The 22,435-nt window shown below is 40.7% G+C and overlaps 1 protein-coding gene and 1 long non-coding RNA gene across 11 annotated transcripts in view; one reads left to right on the forward strand and one right to left on the reverse strand.

Annotated features, from left to right (window-relative positions):
* Window positions 1-4,198: 4,198 nt before the first annotated feature.
* Window positions 4,199-22,435, reverse strand: part of HKDC1 (hexokinase domain containing 1) — a 62,585-nt gene continuing 44,348 nt past the window's right edge. For 7 of the 9 annotated variants that reach the window (XM_033841765.2, XM_073793517.1, XM_073793518.1 and 4 more), the window contains 6 exons: window positions 18,822-18,917; window positions 18,546-18,645; window positions 16,971-17,154; window positions 14,871-15,026; window positions 14,129-14,362; window positions 10,506-11,677 (listed from right to left, as the gene is read on the reverse strand). In XM_033841765.2, coding sequence (XP_033697656.1) covers window positions 11,530-11,677; window positions 14,129-14,362; window positions 14,871-15,026; window positions 16,971-17,154; window positions 18,546-18,645; window positions 18,822-18,917 — 918 coding nt within the window. In that variant the 3' untranslated portion in view covers window positions 10,506-11,529. Of the gene's footprint in view, window positions 4,304-9,256; window positions 9,425-9,720; window positions 9,787-10,505; window positions 11,678-14,128; window positions 14,363-14,870; window positions 15,027-16,970; window positions 17,155-18,079; window positions 18,141-18,545; window positions 18,646-18,821; window positions 18,918-22,435 lie in introns of those variants that run through there. The other 2 variants (XR_012326603.1, XM_073793520.1) reach the window with 2 other exon arrangements.
* On the forward strand, window positions 14,911-18,303 carry LOC141276681 (uncharacterized). Of its 2 annotated transcripts, XR_012326605.1 has the most exons (5): window positions 14,911-14,998; window positions 15,549-15,627; window positions 15,750-15,901; window positions 16,259-16,363; window positions 17,703-18,034. It is a non-coding gene; the product is annotated as an uncharacterized lncRNA (long non-coding RNA). The 2 variants fall into 2 exon arrangements; XR_012326606.1 differs by lacking the exons at window positions 14,911-14,998; window positions 15,549-15,627; window positions 16,259-16,363 and adding an exon at window positions 18,108-18,303 and having other exon boundaries at window positions 15,852-15,901; window positions 17,703-17,780.

Here is a 22,435-nt window from a genome sequence, read left to right on the forward strand (position 1 = left end):
TTAGGCCACAAAACAAGTCTTAACAAGCTTAAGAAGACTGAAATCATATCAAGCATCTCGTCCATCCACAGTGGTATGAAACTAGAAATCAATTACAAGAAGAAAACTGAAAATTCACAAATATGTGGAGATTAAACAACATGCTACCAAGCAACCAATGGGTCAAAGAAAAAATCAAAAGACAAATCAAAAAATATCTTGAGACAAATGAAAATGGAAATTCAATATACCAAAACTTATGGGGGAACTTCCCTGGTGGCGCAGTGGTTAAGAATCCACCTGCCAATGCAGGGGACACGGGTTCGAGCCCTGGTCCGGGAAGACCCCACATGCTGCGGAGCAACTAAGCCCCTGTGCCACAACTACTGAGCCTGTACTCTAGAGCCTGCAAGCCACAACTACTGAGCCCACGTGCCACAACTACTGAAGCCCATGCACCTAGAGCCTGTGCTCTGCAACGAGAAGCCACTGCAACGAGAAGCCCGTACACCACAACGAAGAGTAGCCCCTGCTCATTGCAACTAGAGAAAGCCCGCGCTCAGCAATGAAGACACAATGCAGCCAAAATTAATGAATTAATTTTTAAAAAATCCAAAACTTATGGGATGCAGTAAAAGCAGTTTTAAGGGGGAAGTTCATAGCAAGAAACGCCTACATTAAGATACAAGAAAGACCTCAAATAAACAACCTAACCTTACATCTCAAGGAACTAGAAAAAGAAAATCAAATTAAGCCTGAAGTTTATAGAAGGAAGGAAATAACAAAGATCAGAGCAGAAATAAATGAAACTAAAAAGACAATAGAAAAGATCAATGAAACTAAGAGCTGTGTGGGGTTTTTTTTAAGATAAACAAAATAAACAAACCTTTAGCTAGACTCACCAAGAAAAAAAGAGAGAACTCAAGTAAATAAAATCAGGAATGAGAGAGATGTTTTAACTAATACCACAGAAATACAAAGGATCATAAGATTCTACTATGAAAAATTATATGCCAACAAACTGGACAACCTAGAAGTAACAGATAAATTCCCAGAAACATAAAACTACCAGGACTAAATCATAAAGAAATATAGAATTTGAACAGACCAATAAACCCACATATATATGGTCAATTAATTTATAACAAAGGAGCCAAGAGTATACAGTGGGAAAAGGACAATCTCTTGAACAAATGCTGCTGAGAAAACTGGACAGCCATGTGCCAAAGAATGAAACTGGACCACTGTCTTACACTATACACAAAAAGTTCAAAATGGATTAAAGACTTGAATGTAAGTTCTAAAACTATAAAAGTCCTAGAAGAAACCAGGGTATAATTTCCTTGACATTGGTCTTGGCAATGATTTTTTGGATTTGACATCAAAAGCAAAGGCAACAAAAAGCAAAGATAAACAAGTGGGACTACATCAAACTAAAAAGCTCTGTATAGTAAAGGAAAAACCATCAACAAAATGAAAAAGCAACCTATAGGATGGAGAAAGTATTTGTAAATCATGTATTGATAAGGGGTTAATATCCAAATATATAAAGAACACATACTATTCAATAGAAAAAAAAATTTTTTTAAATGGGCCGAGGATCTGAATAGACATTTTTCCAAAGAAGATATACAACAACAAATCAACAACAGATACATGAAAAGATGTTCAACAACACTAATCAGGGAAATGCAAATTAAAACTACAAAACCATCTCACACCCATTAGAACGGTTATTATTAAAAAACAAAACAAAACAAAAAACCCAAGAAATAACAAGTGTTGGAAGGGATATGGAGAAAAGGGAACCTTTGTGCATTGTTGATGGGAATGTAAATCGGTTCAGCTACTAGGGAAAAGAGTATGGAGATTCCTCAAAAAATTAAAAATAGAAATACCACATGATCCAGCAATTCCACTCCTGGGTAGTTATCTGAAGGATAACTACCATTTCACTATCTTGAAAAGATAATCTGCACTTTCATGTTCATTGCAGCATTATTTACGCAGTCAAGACACAGAAACTATCTAAGTACCCATCAGTGCATAAATGGATAAAGAAAATGTGGTATCCATGTGTAATGAAATATTATTCAGCTATAAAAAGAAGGAAACCCTGCCATTTGTGACAACATGGATGGACCTTGAGGGCACTATGCTAAGCTAAATAAATCAGACAAAGACAAATACCATATGATCTCAATTATGTGTAGAATCTTAAAAATTCATAGATACAGAGAAAAGATTGGTGGTTACCAAAGGCGGGGCATAAAGGGATGGGTAAAATGGGTGAAGGTGGTCAAAAGGTACAAACTTCCAGTTATAAGATAAATAACTCCTGGGGATGTAATGTACACCATGACAACTATAGTTAACAATACCATATTGTATATTTGAAAGTTACTAAGAGTAAATTTTTAAAGTTCTCATCACAAGAAAAAAATTGTTAACTAAACTTATTGTGGTAATCATTTTGCAATATATACATCTATTAAGTCATGTTGTACACCTGAAACTAATACAGTACAATACTATATGTCAATTATATCTCAATAACAATTTTTAAAATACCAATTTGTTTTATGTTGTCATACAATATAAGACATTCTCTTTTATCACTACCCAGTAAAACTGGAAATCAATATAAAAAATAGCAAAAACCATTTTCTCTTAATCTATGCTAGTGATAATTTATTGTGCTCTCCCACTAGTCATGTTTTGTGATATGCCTTTTTCATATAGTATTTTGTGAGAGAGAAAGAGAGAGAGAAAGAGAGAGAGAGAGAGAGAGAGAAAGAAAGAAAGAAAGAAAGAAAGAAAGAAAGAAAGAAAGAAAGAAAGAAACGGGAGGAAAGAAAGAAAAACGAATTCATTGGGTAGGCTTAAGGCAAATTAGGTAAAACTCATAGAAGAAAACATAAGGGTAAATCTTCTTGGCCTTGAGTTAGGCAGTGGTTTTCTAGATATAACACCAAAAGCACAAACAGAAGAAATAATAAATCAGACTTTGTGAAAATTATAACTTATATGCTTCAAAGGACACTATCAAGGAAATGAAAAGACAACTCACCAAAATGGGAGAAATTATTTGTAAACCATACATCTGAAAATGGTCTAGAATTCAGAATATATAAAGAACACTTAAAACTCAACAATAAAAAGAGGAATAACTAATTTTTTAAAATGTGCGAAGGATTTTAGTAGACATGTCTCCAAAGAAGATACACAAATAGCCAACAAGTACATAATAAGATGCTCAATATCATTAGTCACTAGGGAAATGAAAATCTAAACCATAGTGAGATATTACTTCATACCAACTAGGATGGCTATAATCAAAAAGACTGATACTAATAAGCGTTGGTGAGGATGTGGTGGTGTGATGCCACGCCACACCACACACACACACACACACACACACACACACACACACACACACACACACACACTGCTGTGGTGGGAAGGTAAAATGATACAGCCACTTTGGGAAACAATTTGAAAGTTCCTCAAAAATTTTAAACTTAGATTACCATTTGGTCTAGCAATTGCATCCCTAGATATACATCCAGGAGAATCAAAATCATATGTTCACACAAGAACTTATTAAAAAAAGTCATAGTAGCATTATTCATAATAGCCAAATGTAGAAGCAAGCATATGTCCATCGACTTATGAATGAATAAACAAAATGTTGTATACACAGACAATGGAATTATTTGGCATTTAACAGGAATGAGTTCTGATACATGCTACAACATGAATGAATACCTTGAAAACATTATGCTGAGTGAGAGAAGTCAGACACAAGAGGGCACATATTGTGTGATTCCATGACATGAAAATTTCAAAACAGGCAAATCCATAGAGTCAGAAAGTTGATTAGTTGTTGCCAGGGGCTGGGGGTTAGAAGAAACGGGAGTGACCGGCTAATGGGTATGGAGTTTTTAGCATGATGAAAATGTTCGGGGATTATATACTGGTGATGGTTGCACAACTTGTTAACGCTCTAAAAACCACTGAATTTTATACTTTAAGGTGGTGCATGTTATGTTACATGAATTATATAGAAATCTAAAAAATGTATGCAAATATATTTTAAAAAGAAGACAAAATGGACAAATTCTGGGAAAAATACAATCTACCAACTTGATTAAGAAAAAATGGAAAGCTTGCATAATCTGATTATTCAAAAAATTGAAGCAGTAATTAAAAATCTTACCCCAAGGAAAATAAAAGGCCCAAATGGTTTTATAGGTGAGTTCCACAAAACTTTCAATGAATTCTTCCAGAGAATAAAAACTCATTCTATGAGGCTAGTGTAACCCTACAAAAACAAGACAATGACAGTACAAAAAAGAAAGTTTATAAGCTCATTCCACTTATAAAGATGCAGAAGTTCTAAATAAAATATTAGCAAATCAAATCTAACAGTTATAAAAACAGTAATGAACCATGACCAAGACGGGTCTATCTCAGGGCTGCAGGGATGGTTTAATATTATTAAACTAATAGATAGTACTCATTATTGTAAGCAATTGAGAAAAAATTAAGATGTATCAATAGACATAGTAAAATAATTTGATAAATTTCAATACCTGATCATGGGAAAAGAAAGTCTTCACAAACTATGATCGAAAGAGAACTTATTTACTCTGATAAAAGTTACTCCTAAGAAAATACACAAAAATTATGCTAAATGAGGAAATGTTTGGGTATACCCTATAAAAATCAGGCATAAGACAAAGATGCTCACCAACATCACTTCACTTCGACATTGCACTGTATGATTTAGATGGCGTAAATTAAGACAAGAAGAAAATTAAAAGTGAAAAGAGTAGAAAAGAAGAAATAAAACTGATATTATTTGTGGATTATATGATTGTCAATACATAAAATTCAAAATAATCTAAATAACTAGAAATAATAAGATATTGCTAAATTTGATAATTGCACTGTGGTTTTGTAAGAGATTGTTGTTGTTCCCAATAAATACAGGATGACTTTTTTAGGGGTAAAGGGTCATGATCTTTGCAATTTACTCTTAAAGTCAATTGCATTTCTTTGCATCAGCAACCAAACAATCAGGAACTAAAAAAATTTTTAAAGGACTTAATTTATAATCACAACAAAACTACAAACTACCTAAAAATAAACCTAAGATTAAAAAAAAGTGCAAGACCTATATAGGAAATTACAAAGCTTTTTGGAAAACATCAGGGAAGACATAATCAAAAGAGAGACATCCCATGTTAATGACTAGGAAGAATTAACAGTTTAAAGAGATCATTCTCCCCAAACTGATCTACAGATGCAATACAACATCAATACAATTACCAGAACAGCTCTTTCTTAACATCAGTCCTAAGAGACTGACAACCTACTAAGGTACTTTTAAAGAAATCAACATTCTAAGCCAGACAATGACAAATACTATATGATTTCATTTATGAGTGGAGCTTAAAGAAACAAAATGGTTCAACTACTTTGGAAAATAATTTGGCTTTTGCCTAAAAATTTAACCAAATGATCTAGCTTTTCCATTCTGAGGTATTTACCCAAGAGAAATGAAAGTATATATCCATATAAAGACTTGTATGTATACAATGTTCATAGCTGTTTTATTTTTAATAGCCAAAAACTATTGGCTATTGGAAACAACCCAAATACCCATGAAAAGGTGAATGGATAAACAAACTGTGGTATATTAACACAATGGAATACTCAGCAATAAAAGGAATGGACACTTCGTACTTGCAACAGCATGAGTGAGTATCAAAATAAGTATGCTGAGTGAAAGAAGCTAGATCAAAAAAGTGTACCAATGTATGCTTCCATTTATATAAAATTCTAAAAAGTGCAAAAGAAATTATATTAAAAACAAAGCAAATCAGTAGTTACACAAGTATGAAGGAGGAAGAGAGGGGCAGGAAGGAGGGATTACAAAGGGTCACAAGGAAACTTTTGGTGGTTAATGTTCATTATCTCGATTGTGGTAATGATGTCATCAAATTGTATCAAATTATACACTTTAAATATACGCAATTTACTATATGTCAAGGAAAAACGCTCGTTGTAGCTTGACTCTAAGAGAACAGAATAATTCCTTTTAGAGAGAAAATCCTTCTATTTCTCTCAAAGGTGTTCATCCAAACACGTCAACAGGCCTTTTTGTTTGGTAAAGGTGTGGTCCCTTGGGCTGCCCTAGGAGTGGATTGAGACCACAGGAGAATCACTTACTCTGTAAAATAAAACTATAGGAAGTTTTCATTTTATGGAGGAGTCCAGAATTCACAGAAGAGGAGAAAGAAGTCTCCAGAGAAAGTGGGAAGAATCCATAAAACATGTAGCCAGCAGAGCCTATGGAGAAAGATGGCCAGTGAGAAGTTCTCTGGGGCAGGGATGGTCATAGAACTTTGATATCTAGTATTTCATATTTAAGTTTTTTTCCTGGGAATTCCCTGGTGGTCCAGTGGATAGGACTTGGCGCTCTCACTGCCAGGGCCCGGGTTCAATGCCCGATTGGGGAACTAACATCCCCGTAAGCCGCGTGGCATGGCCAAAAAAAAATTAAAAACTAAAATAGTTTCCTATTGTGTGATGTAGTCCCCCTCCACAATCCCCAAACCTTTAGCTAAGTCTGTTCCTGCCACTGGCCTTGAGTTAACGGTGTTTTGGGGAATCAAAAAGAGACAGTTCCACACAGCCGGCAAAACAGAGAGGAAGTAGCTGCAGGAAGTGTGGGATCAATTGAGATGGGGGGAAGCAAACTGGAGACAGGAATTAGAGGAGTAAAGGGAAGATATAAGCATTCCCTCCAGGAATTGCTGAAATACTAAGGTGGGAGAGAGACCTCTCTGTAGTAAGTGGGATGGAGAAATAAGCCATCTTATTTAAGTATTAAAGGAAAGGGTGACTGACTCCAGGAACTGGTGAACTTGGGAACATCCAGTTAAACTGTGAACGTATTTTGTGAAAGGCCACTTTAGACCATGCTAGCTACCACAGAGGTGACTTGTTAGGAACTGGGCCACAAATAGACCATGATGTGAATCGTAGACGCTGGAACTGTCCTTTGTGCTTAGTCCATCCCTGTTCTTTAGGTCAATCCCTCAAGCCATGCTGATTCCAAGTTGTCAATAACCTACCTTTCTCCCTATCTCTTTTCTTCTCATTAGGAAAAACAAAAACAAAACCTGGAAGATTTTTTAGTATTTTCACTTTCTCCCCAGCTTCATTCTTTCCCTGGCTGGACCAGAAAAGAATCCAACTCTTCTACTCTAATCATCTCTCCTATTTCACCCCAGATATGAGCTACCAGATTCCCCTGTTATTACCCAACCTCTCCCAAGTCTCCTCCTTTCTCTAATAAAATATGGTTCACCAGGAATTTCAACTGTGAAATGGCAAGAGAGGGAATATCAAGATGTCAGAGGTAGAAGGAAGGGGTTGTGAGAAATGCATTTCCCCCAGTTGCCAGTCATTAGCCAGCCATATGTTCGGACAATAGGCTTGCAGGGACCTTAATGTTGATCATACCCATGATAAGACGGGCCCCCAACAACGGCTACCGACCTTAACACACCACCTCACACGTGTACAAACGGCTCATAGCTTATCCACATGTCCACAGTTTAGCTTGTATTGTTCACATAACCACGTTAGGCTGTTATAAAGTCTCCTCTTGCACATGAGGAAATTGAAGCTCAGGAAGGTTAAATAGCACACCTAGTTCTTCTGAATCCAAGCATACTGCCTCTCTGCCATCTAAGATGCTATCCCTAAATGTGCCAGTTCTATTAGAACATTTTGATCAGAGATGATTAACCTGGGCCCCATGGTGGGGGGGGGGAGGGGGGACTCTCAAAGCAAGGAGTTCATAAACTTCTCTGGAAAAGAGTTTCAACTTTATTTCAATCACCTCTAATTGAAATTTAGCCTCTCCATCCATTATGAATGTGGGCAGCAAACCACAGTAGTTTTAGCAGCACCTGTAACTTTGTCTCCAGCGGGAACCATGGAAGTTTTCATATACGTGCTGTTGTTACAAATGTCTCAAAATACTGTTTACACTCATCAGGAAAATTATGATTGTTATTAGGTTCCTGCTGGAACTTGTCATAGAAGGCATTAACAAATAAGCACATCTATTACCATACTACCACTTTAATATTCTAATAACTGTAATTCACTACCACTGACTTCCTTTGTAATCCTAGGTATTTAATGCATTTAAAAACATTCTGAGAAAGGATCCATAGGTTTCATAAGATTGCCAAAGGGGTTTATGGTGCACATGCACACACATGTGTGTGCACACATACATGCGCGCACACACACAAAGATTGAGAGTTCCCGATCTAAAGGATGCAGGACATGGTCACGAATTGTGTGTTCATCTTGTTCCTGGTTACCATATCGTAAAGCATATATTTATGTCTTTCCTTCCCTGTTAGCCTGCAAGTTCTCACAAAGCAGGAATGGTACCTTACATTTCATTGGGTCCTCAGTGCCTAGAACAGGGCTTAGCATTTGTTGAACTATCATTTATAGAGTGTCTACTGTGTATAAGGCTCAAGTGCCACTGGCTGAGATAGAAGAATGGAGTGATTCAAAGGAGAGCAATAATTCATTCACATGCTTGTTTTAGCATTTATTCATTCATTCATTTAGAGAATTGTCCAATGGCTACTCAATGCCAGCCACTGTGGTAGGCTCTGGGGAGAACACGAAAACTGAGACCCAAGTCCTTATTCTCATGGAGTGCCCATTCCAGCTAATGGAAGGAAGAGGAAACAAGAGGTCTGAAGACAGACAAGTGGGAATGAGGTCATTTGTTCTGGAGAGTCAGAATCGTGGGGAAAGTCTAGTTCTTAAATCTATATTCATCAGCTCTTTCCAGCCAAAAGGTTACTGGCAGAGAGTCACCACAGGGGTAGAAAATGTAGATAATCACGAAGCCCTTCCTAAGAGGATGTCCGTGGGATTTGCACGAGGACAGTTTACCTGGCTGCATGGTTGCTGGTCTTGCCTAGTAAACTTTGAGGAGAAGTTAGCCCTCCATTGCCCCGGGTGTTTCAGGGGCTGGCCTGTCCAAACACAGCAAAATGGATGTCTGCCCTCTCTGCAGTTCCGTTCTGGTTCTAGGATTCTATGATGCTATCAATTACTCACAATGTACAAGATTGCCTACATACCTTGGGATAGATACCTTGGGGCTTCTCTTTCTTGTAAGAGACCAAAACTGAAAAACAAGTAGGCCAGGTGACCTTGAACCTACCAAACATGTGCTGAAAGACCAGGTTGTAGGAGAATGTGGTGGTGCAACTCCCTGAATCTCTGGGCCAGATCATCCATCCAGGTAGGATGGCAAAGGGAGAGACCCCGCAGCAGAACCAGGAGAGAGCGGGACTTGGAGCTGGGGGTGTCTTACCGAGGAAGAGGAGAACTGGGGAAAGATAACAAGGACAACAAGGTTTGGGGTTGACTAAGACAAAATCTGTTAAGGTGAAACATTTCCCCAAGGAAGCATAACCTCAAAATACAAAAACATAATTTTAACAAATCTACACAACATCTCTGCAGAGAGGTATAACTCTAAAATACAAAAAAGTTCATTTTGGTAAATCTAGAACCTGTCCACAACAGTATCTCCATACCTGTTTCATAAATGTATGAAAAAATATTTCCCAGGGAACCTCAGCCCCCTCATCTGTCCCCGGCCTCAGCTGGCCTCTCTCTTACCCTCCTCCAGCCTCCTCCATTCTGTCTGTCTGAACATCCTGCTTCAGCACATGGTGACAATTAGCACTAGGAATAAGTACATAAATCAGAGTAAATCAACCTGGATGATCTGGAATATTATTCTTTTCAGTTTGTTTCCCATGATAATGGTCTCCACTTTTTCTAAGAAACATTTCTTGGAACACTTTATTTCAATCGTGCCTCCATCCAGTAAGTATTTAATAAGAATGGCACAGCACTGAGTTCACTGGGGCAAAACAAAAACGTATCTAACAAAGATCTTACAATCTACCAGGCCAAATAAGAAATGCATACAGATAACTCTGTGACAAGGTAGAAAGTTATGGGTGGTTCAGATAAAGGGCAGAGAGGTGTGGGGTAGGTGATGAAATGAAGAGAAAGAGAGAGGGGATGTCCACTGGGAAAATGGTCAGGAACAGGCCAATTCCTCTTAGTTCTGGAGGGTAGAATGGAGACTGATGGGGCATGTGGGAGGGGCCAAGTTCCAGAGAGGCATAGGTTAGTTTGGAGGGTGAAAGGACTTCTGGTCAACTCCAGCTGTTCAAAAGCGACAGCTGGGCTTCCCTGGCGGCGCAGTGGTTGAGAGTCCACCTGCCGATGCAGGGGACATGGGTTCATGCCCTGGTCCGGGAAGATCCCACATGCCGTGGAGCGGCTGGGCCCGTGAGCCATGGCCGCTGAGCCTGCGCGTCCGGAGCCTGTGTTCCGCAGCGGGAGAGACCACAACAGTGAGAGGCCCGCGTACCGCAAAAAAAAAAAAAAAAAAAAAAAAAGCAATAGCTGTAGAATCATGTGGTAAATGCCCAACCAGTATTCATTTAAATGAAATTCGGATAATCTGTCAAAGTTATTATGGAAGATATTCCATATATTTTTCCCCTGTTGGTAAGAAGTTTGAACTAGAGAGATGCTGTCAGCAACTTCTGACTCTATTCCACCAACAGAGCGTGAAGTGACCAAGCAAGCCTCCCAGATGAAATATTAAAACCTCATGCAAAGATTCTTGGGAAATCAAATATTTTTATTCATTTACTGGATTTCATATACCTAACAGTCCTTAAAACAATTATCAGCAGTGACAAAAACCACATGTAAAATGATAACAGGTGCCCCAAACAGCACCCTCCCCATCACACACGTTTACTGAGAAACAAAATCCTACAGGGTGCTGATATAACTCACTTTAAGCATGACAAGTTTCCTACAGGGCTCCCTGGCAATCAACGCTTCTTCATCCTGGGGCTGAATACTCCAAAGTTTTTGTTCTCTCTTCACGCTTGAAGTCAACATGACAAGTTAATGACAAGTTAGATTCGATCTCCAGTTGATTAAGCCCCAATCCCTCTCAAATGTGCATCCACAAGTAGATGGCTCAATCTATTACAAGCAATGGCTGAAGCATCCCAGTGGGGAATTCAGCCAGCCAGGCCACATGGGCAGATCGTGTATTTGTTTCTAAGCCCAGCAGCCACAGGACCCAAAGCCATAGAGAACTAACAGCTCAGGTCTCAACTGAAAGACTTGCTGAAAGGGGATCTCTTGGGCCCAATGCTTTGATTTTATAAGTTGGCCCATCTTTGGTCCAAACACGCCAAACAGAGATGTCATTTAATGCCCTTGAAAACCAGTAACAAAATGCTAAGAGTACCCAAGAACCTGGGGTTCTCTTTTGGCTATCCAGAAGGTGAAGTCAGCCAGAAGCTTGCCTGCTGGTCTCTGACCAACTCATCTGCCAGAGGAAAGGCTGGTCAGTATCCAAGGCACATGCGGCCCAACCCCAAGGGGTTCCTAGTTCTCCCTCCGTGCCTGCTGTAACCTCTTGGCCACAGCAGTGATCAGAGCTGCTCCCTTTCCACTCCCATCTTCTGACAACATGAATGTCACATCACATCGAGGAGCTAGTTCTTTCACAGTTTCCTGCAATATCCGAGAAAAGCTATAAGAAAGAAAAAGAGAAGCATCATCAGCACTTAGTTGTAGCGTGTGTCAGTACTTCTTCCTTTTTATGAATAATATTCCATTGCATAGATGGAAAATAGATTGCTTATCCATTCATCAGTTGATGGTGAGAATGTAAATTGGTGCAGCCATTATGGAAAACAGTATGGAGGCTTCTCAAAAAATTAAAAATAGAACTACCATATGATCCACTAATTCCACTCCTGGGTATTCATCCAAAGGAAACAAAAACACTAATTAGCAAAGATATATGCATTCCTATGTTCACGGCAGCATTATTTACAATAGCCAAGATATGGAAGCAACCCAAGTGCCCATCAATACGTGAATGGATAAAGAAGATATGGTACATATATACACAACGGAATATTACTCAGCCAATAAAAAGAATGAAATCTTGCCATTTGCAAAAAAGATGGATGGACCTAGAGGGTATTATGCTAAGTGAAATAAGTCAGACAGAGAAAGGCAAATATTACATGATTTCATTTATATGTGAAATCTAAAAAACAAAACAAATGAACAAACAAAACAGAAACAGTGTTACAGATACAGAGAACAAACTACTGGTGATTGTCACAAGGGAGGGGACTAGAGGGTTGGGCAAAATAGATGAAGGGTATTAAGAGGCACCAACCTCCAGTTATAAAATAAGTAAGTCGGGGGATAATATACTGCATAGAGAACATAGTCAATAATATTGCTATAACTTTATACAGTGACAGATGGTTACTAGACGTTGTGGTGATCACATAAATGTCAAATAACTATGTTGTATACCTCAAACTAATATAATATTGCATGTCAATTATACTTCAATTAGAAACAAAAGATTTGGGAAGTTGCTCTCTTTACAATCTTAAGTTTCACAATCCACTAGCATGGGATGTTTTTCCATTTATTTAGGTTTTCTTTATTTGAACAATGTTTTGTAGTTTTCAATGTACAAGCCTTACACTTCTTTTATTAAATTTACTACTAAGTATTTTATTCTTTTTGATGCTATTTTCTTAATTTCATTTTCAGATTATTCATTGTTAATGCAAAGAAATGCAAATGATTTTTGTACACTGATCTTGCATCCTGAAACCTTGCTGAATTTGTTTCTCAGCTCCTTCCAATAGCTTTTTGTGGATTCCTTAGGATTTCTATATACAAAATCATGTCATCTGCAAAGACAGTTTTAGTTTTGCCTTTCCAATATAGATGTCTTTTATTTCTTTTTCTTGCCTAACTGCCTTGTGTAGACTCACCCTTGATTTTCTGCTTGAGGTCACACATTTTTGGTCTGGTTCCTATAAGCCTCTCCCTTGAATCAAAACTTGACTGAGAGGCAAAACCACACAACCATCTGGAGGCAGTGCTAGAAGCAGTACAATGTTGAACAGCAGTGGCAAGAGTGGACATCCTTGTCTTCATCCTAATTTTAAGGGAAAAGCATCCAGTGTCTCGCCCCTAAGTATGATGTCAGCTGTGGGTTTTTCATAGATGCTTTTATCAGATTAAAGAAGCTCCTTTATTCCTAGTTCGTTGAGTGCTCTTATCATGAAAGGTGCTAGATTTTATCAACTGCTTTGTCTGCACCTATTGAAATGGTCATGTGGTTTCTGTCTCTTGGTCAGGTCTTGGTTCAAAGGAAGAGGCTTGTAGGAACCACACCAAAAATATGACCCCCAAGGGGAAAATGAAGAAAAGATATTAGTCAGTTATTCTGGATAATTAGTCAGCATCATAGGAAGGGCTAAGAATCAAGGATTACAGTAATAATATGCTCATGTATACATTTCAGCAGGATTGGAAATTTCTATAAGCTTTTATTAGCTTCATCCCCAAAACAAAATATAAAACATTAAATAAAAATAAAAGCTTTCACTGCCATCTTTTCGATGTGCCACGTAGTCTACAGACACTATTTGACTTAATTCTCCTGACAGCCTATGGGGTAGGTATGATTTTTGTCACCATTTTAGAGATAAAGAATTAGGGTCAAAGGGGGTAAGAAACTGGCCCTGGGCCCCCCAGCTTCTAAGTGGTGAAGCCAGGATTCAAACTCACTCTTAATCCTTCTGCCTCCTGACTCTGAGCTCATACTTGTCACATGCTCTGTACTGTGCAAAATAGTCAGTTCTCATTGCTCCCTGTGAGGTCAGGTGAGACTGTGTTAATAATAATCACTTGTATTTACTGAGCACTGTGTAGAGCACTTTTCATGTAGGAACTCACTCAACCCTGATGCAGGCCTAGGAGGCAGAGATTATTACTGCCTGCCTGTTACAGATGAGGAGCCTGGGGTTCAGAGAGGGTGGTGAACACCCCACATCACAGCACTAGGAAGCAGAGCCCCCAGGGCCTGCACTTTGTCTGTCAGATTCCCCAGGGTCCACACTCAGCCTCAGCAGCCCCACCCCTGCCTCTCTGGAGCACTCACTGCGGGTGCAGCTTGTACAGGGTGCCATCCACACCCACGGTGATCTTCAGGTGCTCAAACCCCTGGTCTTCCCTCCTCTTCTCCACGACGGCGGCCAGGCCGGCACCGTAGAGCTCGGCCGCCCGCCGGGACACAGCTCCGCACACCTCCTTCACCACGATGCTGTCCTCACACGTGCTGTCCAGGCCAAGCTGCTGCAGGATCTTCCTGACCTGGAGGAGGGCCAGCCGATCGCTGCAGGCAAGCAGAGCAGGACGTCAGGACCTATTCCTGGGGTCCTAGAACCCGCTCCGCGGGGCTCACAGGCCCCCATCCCTAGATGCTCAAGCGGGAGGGAGAAGAAAATGATCCAAGCAATGGTAAGATTGGAGCAGGATGCCTTAGAAGCTGAGACTCAAGAAGGTCTGCCACCCCCAGGAAGTCCCATCATCTTTAAAGAATAAAGTGTGAGCACATCATCTTTTCAGGATCAAAAGAGGATCATTTTTTAGCCTAAGTTAACTCCTGTGCAACCATTTAGGAACCTCGGGGCCCAGACAGGCTGCTGGACCCTCAGCTGGGTGCTGTGGTCCTCATACAGCTGGAGAGAGAGAGCAACCCCAGGAGGCAACCCTATGCCCAGCCAGGCCCTTATTCTTTTTATTTTTAAATTTCAAATCTGCCGGAACCTGGTGTGACAGCGGCACATCCAACATAGGGCCTGTCACATCAAGCCAAGCAGGTGAAATTGATCACGAGTCACCTTTCAATCTGAGACAAGAACTTGGTTTCAAAGATGCCCCTGGTCCGGAGACGCTCTGAAATCCGCCCTCTGAAGAGAAGACCCTGCTTGGTCAAGTCAATCAGGATCTGCCGCACAATCTCCCCCAGGTACATCCCACTGGTCATTTTCTCGTATCTGTTTAGAGAAGAGGGATAAGGTTGGCGAGAGCAGGAAAATCAGTGCTGGTGAGTGGTGTGATCCGAAAGGATCACAAGTCAGAGTGTGGAAGGCATGCCATTGGCATCCACCAGCTGCCTGGGTTGCAGTGGGTCAGAGTGGGCAGCAGGCCCAGAGAAGTGCATGCAGGAGACAGTATGATGTGGGAAGACCAGGTTTTGGAGACATATTGAGCAAGAACTAGGTCCCAGCTCTGCCACACATTAGTTGCATGACCTGAGCAAGCACTTTAAACCATCATCTATAAAACAGGGAGCAAAACCCTGACCCCACAAGACTGTTGGGAGGCAACCGTCTGGTGCACAGTAGACACCAAGCTAAAGTGAGTCCCTTTCCTGGCCCCAAAGCTAGTTCTCCTTGGCTTTGTATTTGAAGAAATCTGTTCCACTAGAGCTTTTGCTCCATGAGATAACACATTTAAACTGTATGCACACACCAAGGGTGGTCCAAAATGTTAGCTCCCTTCCCCCTTTCTATCAGGCTGTGAGCTCCAAGGCGGAAGGTGCAAGAGAAAAAGGAGCTTTGCAATCGACAGGCACTGATCAGGCACGCTGCCCAGGTATGTGTGACAGTATTAGTAACAATGATGCAGAGCTGGACTGCCACTGCCTGCAGGGTCACATGGAAATCTGAGTGTGCCTGAGACTTACGTGCTGGACTTGTGTTCTCTTAACTGCTCAGGACCTCATCCGTCTAAAGAACTGACACTTAGACAAATAATGGTGACAGCAGGTGAATTCAAGTATATCACTCCCTTAAACTCTCACTCCAAAACTGTGAGCTTCCAGTGGATTCAGACATAAAACTTGGATGCCCCAACTTGGGATTTAGAGGTAAGGCCCTTTGTTAAGGTCCCTTGTGTTTTGGTCCCTGGTTCAGCTGGGCTGACCACAATTCACCTGCCTCCCACCTACAAAGACTAGTGCCAAAGGAAGGTGAGGGACCACCAGGGCTGGTCTTGGTCTTGTCGAGCCTCTTCCTATTGAGTTTTCTCAGTTCAACAGTCAGTGAGGCACCTGTGGCCCAGGCATCCCATTACATTTCCTATCTGCTCAAACTTTCCACTTGGATATCATCCATCAGGATAAATGTATATTTTCATCTTATATTATATAGTAAGACACTGGGTTTAGTTGTGACAAAGACCATATGGCCTGACAGTAAAACATCTACTATCTGGTCCTTTACAGAAAAAGTTTGCCGATCCCTGTCGTAATGGATGGGCTCAGGCTAATGATCAATCCACCACACGCTAGCTCTATCCCCGTCTACCCCTTTCTCTCCTATTCAAGAAGGTATGTGAGAATGCAAGTGAACATGTACTCTGTTTTGTGTTTTTTTTAAACCATCATTATTTTCAGTATTTTTAGTATGGTTATCAATTGCAATACACCTCACAAAGTGACTGTGACCCATGCTGGGACACGTCATGGCTGAGAACCAGGACTCCCACCCATCACCTGCAGCCACTTCCCCACCCCCAGAATAACAGAGATCACCAACCTGGCAGCCTGCTCTTGAAAGACTAAGGATGTTGACCTCTAAACTGGACCTACTAGAAGCCCATCTTGAGAGGGCCCAGTAAGTCACCATGTCCCACCTCTGGGACACCCAGTCCACAGTGAATGGACTTTTTGACAACCTCTGCCTCACTTCCAAAGCCACCACTAGACCTTATGGTACATTGTGGTAATTAGAAAGAGGCTCACCTTCTTTCTCTTTGTTGGAAACTTGTCATAACTTTATGCTTTCGTTCAAATAAGACATTTCACTAACATCTGATGGAGAGTTGTCATAAATATACAAACTATGGTGTCTGTAACATGAAAATGGCGCCCCCTTAGATCTGCTGAAGTCGTACACTGCACAACCTGCATAAATGCACACATCTGCCCTCCTCACCTCTGTTTGCCAGGATTCAAGGACCCCTCGTCCACCTCCTTGTCGTACTGGGTCCGGATGTCATCTAGGCAGCCATTATCTCCAAATCCTCCCCACTCTGTGTTTATGCACATCTTCCCTTCATCCCCTTCCACCAGTTCAATGTTCCTCATCTCCTCCATGTAGCACATGTTGCTGCCTGTTCCTAAAAGGTCAAGATAGGACTTTAGTCTTCAAAAGACACCACTACGTCTTAAAGAGCCAGCAGGGTACAGTAGATAGGAATTTAGGTTTGGAGTCAGATACAACTGGGTGTGGACTCTAGCTTTACACTCATAGCTGGGTGACCCTAGACAAGCATCTCATCTTTCAGAGAGCCAATTACTTCATCTGTAAAAAGGAAATAATACCTGCTTTATAGATTTGTTATAAAGAAAAAAAAAATGAGACGATGTTCGTAAGTTTCCTCCACATAGAATTGGTACCTGTGATATCATTATCCTCCTCCTCCTTCTCCTCATGATTATTGATAAGCCACAGGCACACCAAGTAAGCTCCAAGCAGTCACAGAATTAGCAGTCAGAGCTGGAAGGGACCATGAGGAATACCTGGTCTTGGATAAGTAGACACCTGGCATCTGAAAGCCACCCTCTTCTCCTTTGTCCATGACCTGGTCTCAGAACTATTCTCAACACAACAGTCCAGGCAACTATTATCATCAATCAAACAAATCTTACCTCTTTGTCCTCCTAGATCTAGCCCATCCCTTCCCACAGATGAGGAAACTCAAGTCCAGACAGAATAAGCAACCTGCCCAAGGTCACAAAGTAGGTAAGTGTTGGAGTGAGATGAAACCTCTTAGTTGGCATTGAAGACATCTCAATATATCCCCATCTCCTGTTCTATGTACTACTTAAACGCAGGAAGCCCAGACAACCAGCTGGAACAACTTTCCCAGATTCTGTGATTACTTAACCCATGCCTGTCACTGAGAATGCCCATCACCCCTGTCTCCACCTGTTCAAATACCACCTGTCCCCTCACCTGTTAGAGTATCCCCCTGGAATCGACCCTTGCACTTAAACACTGCCAGACTTTTCCAAAAGACCCTTAAAAGGCCTATATCATACCTCAGGCCACTCCCTTCTTCTCTCCTAGGTTTCTTTCCAACTCTTCTCCATCCTGTGCATCCTGACAGCCAGAAGAGGTCAGAGAACAGAGGAGGTGCACGTTGGAGCCAACATGAAAATCTAGCTCCCTCAGCCCCGTGCCAACCTGATCCAACTGGGGTCTCCTTCCTCCCAGAATAATCTGCCCCAAGGCACTAATTTGAAAGTCCCCTCTTTCTACGTTATTCTCCTTCCTCAACAGAAAAGAAAACCTTGGCTTAGGACCCTTAGGGAAAAAGATGTTAAGTAAAGACTTGAGAATTAGGAGACCTGGAATCCCAACCTTAACTCTGTCTCTACTTTGGAGAAAGCTGGCTTCAGAACCTCTATGTAATGGAACAATGGCCCCCTGCCCTTCACTATGTTAAAAGGGAACCTCTAAAAGATCAGATGGGAGTAGGCCAATAGGACATGCCTGATCACTTACCTGCAATCAGGCCAACCTCACAATTACGATCTTCATAGCCACAGGTCATCATGGTCCCCACTGTGTCATTCACAACTGCGACTATGTCCAGGTCAAACTCCTGCAAAGGAAGCAGCTCTACTATAAGTAGGATGTGCAAGCCAAACAGGCTCAGGAGGGGCACATCAGCCTGATGTGGGCAGAGGCCAGAGTCACAGGGCTGGGTATAGGATGACAGAGCAGAGGGGCCTCGGGGAAGGGGCAAGGTCAGGCATGAGCCTTAACACCATAACGTACATTTCTCCTCTTGATGGCTTCCCTGAGCATGTCCACCACATCTTCCCCTTCACAGTCAGTAGCCTTGAAGCCTTTGGTCCACTCAATGAGTGTTCCCTGTAAGAAAGGAGGGCAAATTCATTTGCGCAATAGTTTGCTGGGACCACTACACAATCTCAGCATCAAATAGATGCAAGGCACTATAGCTGACGGGTAGTCAAATGCTTTTGACTGTGCTTCCATCTGTAGCCCTAACACTGGGCCCAGAGGTGCCACAGAGCGTGATGCTCAGACAAGGTCTACTGCTGAGGAATAATTGCAGCAATTCATATTTATCAAGGGTCAACACATGTTCCCTGGCCATGACTGCACAGAACAAAGGCCAGTTCTAATTTACCCAATCAATCACATCTTTGTGATAAAGCTGCAAAATGTTAATCAAAGCATTGTTTCACAGGAAAAACTAGAGGCATCCTGTCATTCCAACAATATGGATCTATCATCTTGTACATCAATATAGGAAATGCTCTACAACCATAAAAACATAATGCTTTAAGAGACGTTAGATGTTAGAGAAAGATGCTCACCATACACTGTTAAGTGAACTCACATTAAACAAATATAGATGGTGAATTATTCTATTATTATTTTAAAACTCACACACACTCAAATCTGGAAAAAGGCCTGGAACAATGCACACACCAGGGGGTTGACAGTGGTTCCCTCTGTGTACAAGATTACTGGTACCTTTTAGTCTCTCCTTTTTGTTTGCCTATATTTTCTAATTTTCCTAAAATTAGCCTGTATAATTTTTATAATACCGAGAAAAAGTATTTCTAATTTTTTTTTGAATTTTATTTTTTTAATACAGCAGGTTCTTATTAGTTAGCTATTTTATACATATTAGTGTATATATCAATCCCAATGTCCCAGTTCATCCCCCTCCACCACTTCCCCTCCTTGGTGTCCATACATTTGTTATCTACATCTGTGTCTCTATTTCTGCCTTGCAAACCAGTTCATTCTAGATTCCATATATATGCGTTAATGTACGATACTTGTTTTTCTCTTTCTACTTACTTCACTCTGTATGACAGTCTCCAGGTCTATCCACATCTCTGCAAATGACCCAATTTAATTCTTTTTTATGGCTGAATAATATTCCATTGTATATATGTACCACACCTAAGTCTCTCTTTTGGGAACTAGTGGTTACCAGAAGGGTGAGGAGAGGGGCAAAATAGGTGAAAGGGATTAAGAGGTATAAACTACTAGGTATAAAATAAATAAGTTACAAGGATGTAATGTACAGCACAGAGAATATAGTCAATATTTTGTAATAACCTTGTATGGAGTATAAGCTATAAAAATATTAAATTACTATGTTGTATACCTGAAACTAATATAATATTGTAAATCAACTCTACTTCAATTTTTAAGTCTCTCTTTTTTCTCCCCAGCCATCAATGGCTTTGCTCCCAGCTGTCCACTAATCTCCCCTCCTTCTTAGCTGTGTCTTCATGAACCTGTCAGAACTGCTGGGAGAGAGGCCTGAAGGCCCAGTGTCCTGAGTCAGGAGGTGCACCTGTGCCCTGGATCATTCAGGACCATGGACAGCTGCACACAGCTTCCTCCTTCCCATGTGTATTAATTTTTTTTTCAATATCTTTATTGGAGTATAATTGCTCTACAATGGTACATTAGCTTCTGCTATATAACAAAGTGAATCAGCTATATATATATACATATATCCCCATACCCCCTCTCTCTTGCATCTCCCTCCTACCCTACCTATCCCACCCCTCTAGGTGGTCACAAAGCACCAAGCTGATCTCCCTGTGCTATGCAGCTTCTTCCCACCAGCCATCCGTTCTATATCTAGTAGTATACATATGTCCATGCCACTTTCTCACCTCGTCCCAGCCCATCCCTCCCCCTCCCCGTGTCCTCAAGTCCACTCTCCACATCCACATCTTTATTACTGTCTTGCCCTTAGGTTCTTCAGAAATTTTTCTTTTTTAAGACTCCATATATATGTGTTAGCATACAGTATTTGTTTTTCTCTGTCCGACTGACTTCACTCTGTATGACAGACTCTAGGTCCATCCACCTCACTACAAATAACTCAACTTTGTTTCTTTTTATGGCTGAGTAATATTCCATTGTATATATGTGCCACATCTTCTTTATACATTCATCTGTAGATGGACACTTAGGTTGCTTCCATGTCCTGGCTACTGTAAATAGTGCTGCAATGAACACTGTGGTACATGACTCTTTCTGAATTATAGTTTTCTCAGGGTATATGCCCAGTAGTGGGATTGCTGGGTCACATGGTAGTTCTATTTCTAGTTGTTGTTGTTTTTCTTAATTTTTATTCGGGCATAATTGCTTCACAATGGTGTGTTAGTTTCTGCTTTATAACAAAGTGAATCAGCTATATGTATATATATATCCCCATATTTCCTCCCTCTTGTGTCTCCCTCCCATCCTCCCTATCCCACCCCTCTAGGTGGTCACAAAGCACCAAGCTGATCTCCCTGTGCTATGCAGCTGCTTCCCACTAGCTATCTATTTTACATTTGGTAGTGTATATATGCCCATGCCACTCTCACTTCATCCCAGCTTACCCTTCCCCCTCCCCATGTCCTCAAGTCCATTCTCTACGTCTGCGTCTTTATTCCTGTCCTGCCCCTAGGTTCTTCAAAACCACTTTTTTTTTTTTTTTTTTAGATTCCATATATATGAGTTAGCATACGGTGTTTGTTTTTCTCTGTCTTACTTCACTCTGTATGACTTCACTTCTTATGGCTGGGTAATATTCCATTGTATATATGTGCCACACCTTCTTTATCCATTCATCTGTCGATGGTCACGTAGGTTGCTTCCATGTCCTGGCTATTGTAAATGGTGCTGCAGTGAACATTGTGGTACATGACTCTTTCTGAATTACGGTTTTCTCAGGGTATACGCCCAGTAGTGGGATTGCTTGGTCGTATGGTAGTTCTGTTTCTACTTTTTTAAGGAACCTCCATACTGTTCTCCATAGTGGCTGTATCAATTTACATTCCCACCAACAGTGCAAGAGGGTTCCCTTTTCTCCACACCCTCTCCAGCATTTATTGTTTGTAGATGTTTTGATGATGGCCATTCTGACTGGTGTGAGGTGATACCTCATTGTAGTTTTGATTTGCATTTCTCTAATGATTAATGATGTTGAGCATCCTTTCATGTGTTTGTTGGCAATCTGTATATCTTCTTTGGAGAAATGTCTATTTAGGTCTTCTGCCCATTTTTGGATTGGGTTGTGTTTTTAATATTGAGCTGCCTGAGCTGCTTATAAATTTGGGAGATTAATCCTTTGTCAGTTGCTTCATGGGCAAATATTTTCTCTCATTCTGAGGGTTGTCTTTTCATCTTGTTTATGGTTTCCTTTGCTGTCTAAAAGCTTTTAAGTTTCATTAGGTCCCATTTGTTTATTTTTGTTTTCATTTCCCTTTCTCTAGGAGGTGGGTCAAAAAGGATCTTGCTGTGATTTATGTCACAGAGTGTTCTGCCTATGTTTTCCTCTAAGAGTTTGACAGCATCTGGCCTTACATTTAGGTCTTTAATCCATTTTGAGTTTATTTTTGTGT

The sequence above is a fragment of the Tursiops truncatus genome, chromosome 16 (genome assembly GCF_011762595.2).
Source record: "Tursiops truncatus isolate mTurTru1 chromosome 16, mTurTru1.mat.Y, whole genome shotgun sequence".
NCBI classification, from domain to species: Eukaryota; Metazoa; Chordata; class Mammalia; order Artiodactyla; family Delphinidae; genus Tursiops; species Tursiops truncatus.